This window comes from Vombatus ursinus, unplaced genomic scaffold (genome assembly GCF_900497805.2).
Source record: "Vombatus ursinus unplaced genomic scaffold, bare-nosed wombat genome assembly UNPS02015411.1, whole genome shotgun sequence".
NCBI lineage: Eukaryota > Metazoa > Chordata > Mammalia > Diprotodontia > Vombatidae > Vombatus > Vombatus ursinus.
Window position 1 is genome coordinate 873,169 of NW_020955189.1, and position 6,669 is coordinate 879,837.

At 55.4% G+C, this 6,669-nt stretch overlaps 1 protein-coding gene across 2 annotated transcripts in view; it reads left to right on the forward strand.

The window, feature by feature from the left end:
- The first annotated feature begins 2,780 nt into the window (after nucleotides 1-2,780).
- The window catches only part of LOC114032246 (proline dehydrogenase 1, mitochondrial-like), a 36,212-nt gene continuing 32,323 nt past the window's right edge, over nucleotides 2,781-6,669 (forward strand). The window contains exon 1 of one of the 2 annotated variants that reach the window (XM_027847488.1): nucleotides 2,781-2,903. Coding sequence is in view for 1 of the 2 variants with exons in the window: in XM_027847489.1 (XP_027703290.1) it covers nucleotides 3,151-3,171 (21 nt within the window). In the remaining variant the exon portion in view is untranslated. Of the gene's footprint in view, nucleotides 2,904-3,011; nucleotides 3,172-6,669 lie in introns of those variants that run through there. The other variant, XM_027847489.1, reaches the window with a different exon arrangement.

Sequence of the window (6,669 nt, forward strand, 5' to 3'; positions counted from 1 at the left end):
AACTAAGCCTGAAAAGCAAAAAAAGCCCATGGCCACAGGTCTAGTTAACATCAGAGCTGGGATTTGAAGGCATTCTCTCTGACTCTGGGGAGGCTAGGTGGTGCAGTGGATAGAGTATTGGCCCTGGAGTCAAGAAGACCTGAGTTCAAATCTGACCTCAGACACTTCCTGTGTGACCCTAGGCAAGTCACCCTTGTTTGCCTCAGTTTTCTCATCTGTAAAATGAGCTGGAGAAAGAAATGGCAAACTGCTCTAGGATCTCTGCCAAGAAAATCCCAACTGGGGTCATGGAGAGTCAGACAGGACTAAACAACTCCCTGACTCTGAGCCCTGAAGAGGATCAGCTACACTGGGCAGTCTCCTCTTTCTAAGACACCCATTGAGCATTTGTGCTGGCCACCCATTAACTCACATTCTCAGTACATAGTTCACCATTTTTCCTGTTTTATGTATTTTTGATGTTGTCTTTATATGTCACTGCTGAAGAAAAAACATTCATACCTGTGACTTGGGTTCAAGACTGCCAGAAGCAATTTAATTTATCTTTAATCTATATCTGAGCTATTTCTAGCTTTCAGGAAGGAGAGAAGAGAGAGACAGAGACAGAGACAGAAAGAGAGAGAGAAGAAAAGAAGAGGAGAAGAGAGAAAAAGGGAGAAGGGGAAAGAGAGAGGAGGGGAGGGGAAGGAAGATCCAAACTGGCCTTCCAATATGGTTTCCATTGGTATCTTCATTCTTTTTCATCTGGGAAGGGTGGGTCCTAACTTGTTACTGCAGACCAGTGGGGAGGTAATGATGTGAAGAAGACAAGTGTTGAATTTGGTCATCACCCTTAATACATTCCCCTAATGAAGAGCGTTTTTTTCCCTTGGCCCTGATTTATATCAACCACCGTTCCTAGGGACTTTCCAAGAGTCTAGAAAGGGCTTTAGAGGAAACGGGTTTCATAATATTTTCAGTATTGTTTTTTGTTAATGTTGAAGCCCCACTGAGCCAAAGTGCAATCAATGGGAGGATGTGCAATGAGTATAACCGGGTGGCAGCCCACCCCTGCGGGACAGACTATAAGCTCCCTGAGGGCAGGGACCATCTATGGAACTCTTGTGTTCGGATTGCGGCTCCCCGCACAAGTACTGTTCTCATTAAGTCCTTGCAATAAGTGGGTGACTGATTATGCCCATTTTACTGAAAAGGAAACTGTGGTCCAGTTTAGAGAAGTGACTTGCTCCCAGTCTGAAGACTCACAAATTGAGTAAGACTTCCAGTCCAGGGCTCCCTGGCGTAGCGAAAACAGAAGTGAGTTTGTTTTCAAAGGCCCCCGTTTGCGCCCAGCGGAGGAGGGTAGCCCACAAAGTCAAATACTACCTAAAGGGAAGGATGCTGGGATCTGAGAAGAGGCCATCAGATTTAGAAGTGAGGAGATCGTGTCCTTAGAGAGAGACGTTCCAGTGGAGGGATGAGGTCCGAAGCCAGATCACCAGGGGTGGAGAAGTGAGGGGTGAAGAAACGGAGGGCAGCGCAAGGCAGATGATTCTCTCCGGAGGTGGCAAGCATAGAGCGGAAAGACAGAGGAAGATAATTTGAGGGGAAGCCAGGAACCAAGGAGCCAGGCATGTTTATAGAGCTTGGGGAAGGAGAAATGGAAGCTGAGAAAGGGAGGGAACGATCCCAGAGGAGAAAGGCTGAGCTGTATTTTCATCAGACAGGAGCAAAGGAGGAGAGGAGATCTGGGGGAGCCCCTCAGAGAGAGTGGTCAAGGGAAAACCCGGGGAGGTGGGGAGCAAAGCCTCACCAAGGGGCAGGGGCCCTCCTCCCCTCAGCTGGGGGCTTTCGCAGAGATGTGGGGGGAGGGAGGAGTGGACCCTCCCCCCCCATACACTTATTGAATTGCATTTTACAGGAACATGGAGTGAGCACAGGGACGGACCCCCTGCCAAGAACCCCAGATCTAAAATCAGCAAGACATCTGGGAGACTCAATTTCCGCCACCCCGTAATAGGAAGTCTTGACCCCCAAGCTTCCTTCCCTCCCATCCCCACCCCCAGCCCCAGAGCCAATTCCCGGCCTGCATAAACAACTGCACGTGGTCGCACGTCCCGCCCCCTGGCAGGGGGCGTGGCCTGCAGGAAAGGAGTGAGGGTTTCCACCTCCCCTTTGAGAAGCCCCAGAGACCGGGCTGGGCCTAGGGTCAGTGGCCGGTATGGGCCGAAAGCCTGAGGGGGCTGAGGACGGGGCAGTGGCGTGGGCGGGGAAAGGGCCAGCGACGTCCGAACACCTTCAGAGGACCGGAGGGCTGGCCTTGTTCTCTCGGGGGCGGAGCTTCCTCTTCCTCACGCGGCTCAGCGGGGAGCGGGGTGGAGGGGGCGGGGCCTCAGTCTGGAAATGGGCGGGACCTTCCCTCTCCCAGCACGGCTCACAGGCTCATCTCGCCCGGGGGCGGGACCTCACTCTGGAGCTGGGCGGGGCTCACCTCCCCCATTCCCAATTGGCTCACTGGCTGGTCTCCGCCGGGGGCGGAGCCTCGTCCCCAGGGGCGGAGCCGGTGGCCACATAAAGGGCGGCGGCCCGGCCAGCGCCCCAGCAACGCCTTGCGCGGCGATATGTCCTTGAGGTCCCTCGTGCCCGCGCTGCTGCGCGCGACTGCCCCTCGGCTTGGCCCGGCCCCGCTCTCCTCGGTGGCGGCCGCGGCCCCCCGCGAGCGGCCCCCCGAGCCTCCTACGGGTCCCGACCCCCAGCCTGGATCCGGGCCGCCCCGGCACGCACCCGCGCCCGTGCCCGTGCCCCCCGTGGACTTCAGCAACACGACGACGGCGTACCAGAGCCGCACCAGCTGGGAGCTGCTCCGCAACCTGCTCGTGCTCCGTGTGTGCGCCTGGGAGCCGCTGCTTAAGAGACACCAGCAGGTGCGTGCGCCCGGCGCCGGGCCAGTGCGCCTGCGCGCGGGGAGGAGGGGCGTGCACGGGGGCGGGGCCTCTGCGTGACGTCGGAGTGGGCGGGGCCCCGAAGAGGGCGTCAGCTTCTAGGAAGTAGCTGCTGTGTGCCAGGCTCTATGCTGAGCACTCAGGGTGGGAGAAACCCCACCCCCCAAAAATCTCTGCCCTCAAGGAGCTTACAGTCTAGTGTGGGAGATGAGCATGCAAAGCACCGTGGATGCGTGTGCCCGCGGACGAGGTGGGAACAGGAGCGATTGGGGGGTGCAGGCACTGAGATTGAGGGGGGTCAGGGGAAAGACAAGAGGGTCAGCTTGGGCCACGACGAGTGTGAGCTGTGGGGAGCGCCGGACACGTCCAGGGACAGGAGGTGGTGGTGCTGGAGTGGACAGCTCAGGAGCGAGGTGACCATGGAGGGAGGCACCTCCGAGGGGCACCCAGGAGAAGGTGGGGTGGGGGGAGGTGTCAGAGGGATGGAGGAGGAGGGGGAGCCCTTTTGGAACAGCTTCACTTAGGGTGAAGGGTGGGGCTTAATACATGGCGGGGTGCACATAGTAGGTGCTTAATACATGCTGGGGCACACATAGTAGGTGCTTGCTACGTGCTTACGGACTGAGATGGAGAGAGCTCACCCGGGAGGAAGGGGAGGCCTGGTGATGGCCAGGAAGGCAGGCAGATAGATGATCCCTAGACTTTACCTTTCACTGGCAGATCAGGAGAAGGGCTTGGGGATCCCTGGCTTGGCACATCCTTTGGTGGCATGGCCAGAGAAGAAGCTACTCAAGGGCAGGGTCGTTTGCTTTGTGAGTGGTGTCGTTGGTGCCCACCGTTGTGCCTCCAGGCACTCGTGGGCAGTCAGGAGGAGATGCTTGTAGACGGACCGGGGTGGTTGGGTTCTCTCCACCTCTTCCTCTCTTCTGGGAGCCTGGCCCTCAGATAGAGGAGATGGCTGCCCTGTGTGCCCAAGTACCATACACCTGTGCTACAGTGGGAAATGGGCTGAGTTTGGAGTCACAGGACCTGAGTTCAAATCCTGGCTCAGCCACTTTCTGTGACTTTGGCCAGTTGCTTAATCTCTCTGTGCCTCAATTTCCTCCTCTGTAAAATGAGGATTTGGACTAGATAACCTTTAAAGTTTAATAAGTTTAATCCAATTCTGGACGTGTGGTTTTCTTGACCCTGTGACCTCCTGATGTCACACTAGTCCAGGAGAAAAGGCTTAGACTTTGGGGGGGGGGGATGCCTCCCCTTGTCATAGAAGGGAAGAGACTCCTGGGGGTCCCCTGAATTCAGGATGAAGATGCTCAAAGCTGTGGGTGTCCATCCATGTAGAAGTGAGGGGGAGGGGAGGAGGAGATTTGAATGGGCACGGCTAGTGTCAAAGGCTGGGTGGAGGGCAAACAGATGTGGGAGACACCCGGGCCTAAGAGGTCGCCTCCCTGTGCTCTGGGAGAAATTGCTTTCTATGTTAATATTCAGATGGGGAGCCAGGCCCCTTCCACGGGCAGACTCGGTGAGTCACTGAATCAGATTGTCCCAGGACAGGGGCGAGGTCCTAGGCTCCCACCTGTCCTCCAGGGAAGGTTCATCTCCCTGAGGGGGCTGATGGGGGGTGTGGCCATAACTCTGCTATTTCTTTGGCACATTGCATGTTGCTCTGTTTTCTGCGTTGCCTAGAGAAAAAACCTCGAAGCCTACGCAGGTCTAAGGGAGAAGAGAGATTTTCCCACAAGCTAGGAGAGATGAGGGAGGAGAGAGCATTCTTACTACCCAGGGACCAGGACGCAGGGGCTGCCACAGCAGCAGAAAGCCAGGAGCCACGTGTGGAGTTAGGAACAGCCAGGGACCTGAGTCCCTTCCCACGTGTGAGATTGGTCTGGCTTTACAGATGAGGCATCTGAGGTAGAGAGAGGCCAGACTCACTCCAGAAGATCAGTCTCTAGAAGGCAGATGAACCCAGAAGACTCAGCATGCAAGGGGAGAAAAGAGATGTGTTTGTTCTAAAGGATGGATCTCTCGCAGCCTCCCCGGGGATGGAGGACAATCTAGAGAAGAGGGGCTGCCAGGGGCAGAAGTGAGGGCCATCCTGGAAAGGTGTATTTGAGGCCAGCTCTGCCGGAACTCTGGTCTGCAGAGGGACCACCTCCCTTCCCCAAAGGCAGCTGAGCTCGGAGTCAGGAAGATCCAAGTTCAAATTTGTCCTGGGCCTTAGTAGCAGTGTGTGACCTTAGACAAATGTCTTCCCTTCTGTCTGCCTCAGTTTTGTCATCTGTGAAATGGGAATGATAATGGTACCTAGGATTAAGTGAGATAATATTTATAAGGAGCTCAGCACAATACCCTGGAACATAGTAGGTACCTAATAAATGCTTAGTCCCTCCCCATTCCAGTCCTCTTTGTGTCTCTGGGTGTCACAGACCCCTGGAGAGAGCTGCAGTCAGACGACCTAGGTTCAAACTCTAAAGTATTTGGAGACTTAGTACTTACTGGTGCCAAGCATTATACTACATGCCAGGGATGGAAAGAAGGGGGGACAGGACAGTCCTTGGCCTCAAAGGGGAGAGACGCTTCATCTTCAGGACACAATGGTGAGGCCCAGGGGCCCTTGGGCAGATCCGTCACTCCCTGTGTGACCCTGAGCTTCAGTGTCCTTCTCCGTACAATGGGGGGAGGGCAGCGTTTGGACTCCATGACCTCTGCTGGTTTAGCCCTTCCCCCTCTGGGTCCAGGACCCTCTGATTCCCGCAGGTCCCTACAGCAAGAATTAGAGGAAGGACCAAGGACATTTAGCCCGGAGGAGTCCAGAAGAGGCGGACAGCTACATGTCAGTCACACCCGGGAGGCTTTCTTTAATGGGGAAACAGGTCAGGGCAGTCAGTCTGGCAGAAGTGGGTGGTGGTGTTTGCAAAATGTCGGCAGCCCCAGGCTCATGTCAGGAGAAATTTCAGTGCTGTGAGCGCTGTCCCAGAGCCCAGTGGGCAGCCCCCCTCCACCACCTCACCCCCAGCACCTTTACGCAGAGGCCAAGTGACCACCTATTTGTGCGTCAGGCTGGAAAAGAGATTACTGGTCCCCAAGCTCCCTTGAAGGGCAGCAATTCTTATTTCTGCAGCCTCCGAAGACATCTCACGTCCAAAAGGCAAACTTCAGATCTCTCCAAACCCTGTTAGGTATACAGGAAGCTGTGTCCTGCGCCCGCTGAAAGAATTTCCCACCTTCATTACATTCAGAGGATTCTCTCCCACCACGAATCCTCTTCTGTTTGAGAAGGATTTCGTTCCAGCTAAAGAATTTCCCACATTCATTACATCCAAAAGGTTTGCTCGCCAGAATAAATTTTCTCCCGTGTGGAGTAAAGTGAGACTCGTGGCTGCAAACGAGCAGGCCTGGTCCTTCCTCCATGGCAGCTGAAGACAGTGATGATCGCACAGGTCCCCTCAGCCTGCTCTCCTCGGAGAGGGGCATCCCTCCTGCCTTTCATCTGTACCCATTGGGATGACCGGCCTGGTCACCCTCCTCAAAAAATAGTCCAGCTCCTCAGTGTCCATGGCTGTCCTGCTGAGGTCAGACACCAAGAGATCCAAAGGCCCCACTGACCCTTGTGCCCATTCCTCTTTGGTCTCGCAGTTAGTGGGAAAGGTTGTCCAGCCCTTGGGGGTTAAGAAGAGCAAGGAGCTTTTGGGGGGACCCCTACACACACACACACACACACACACACACACACACACACACACACACA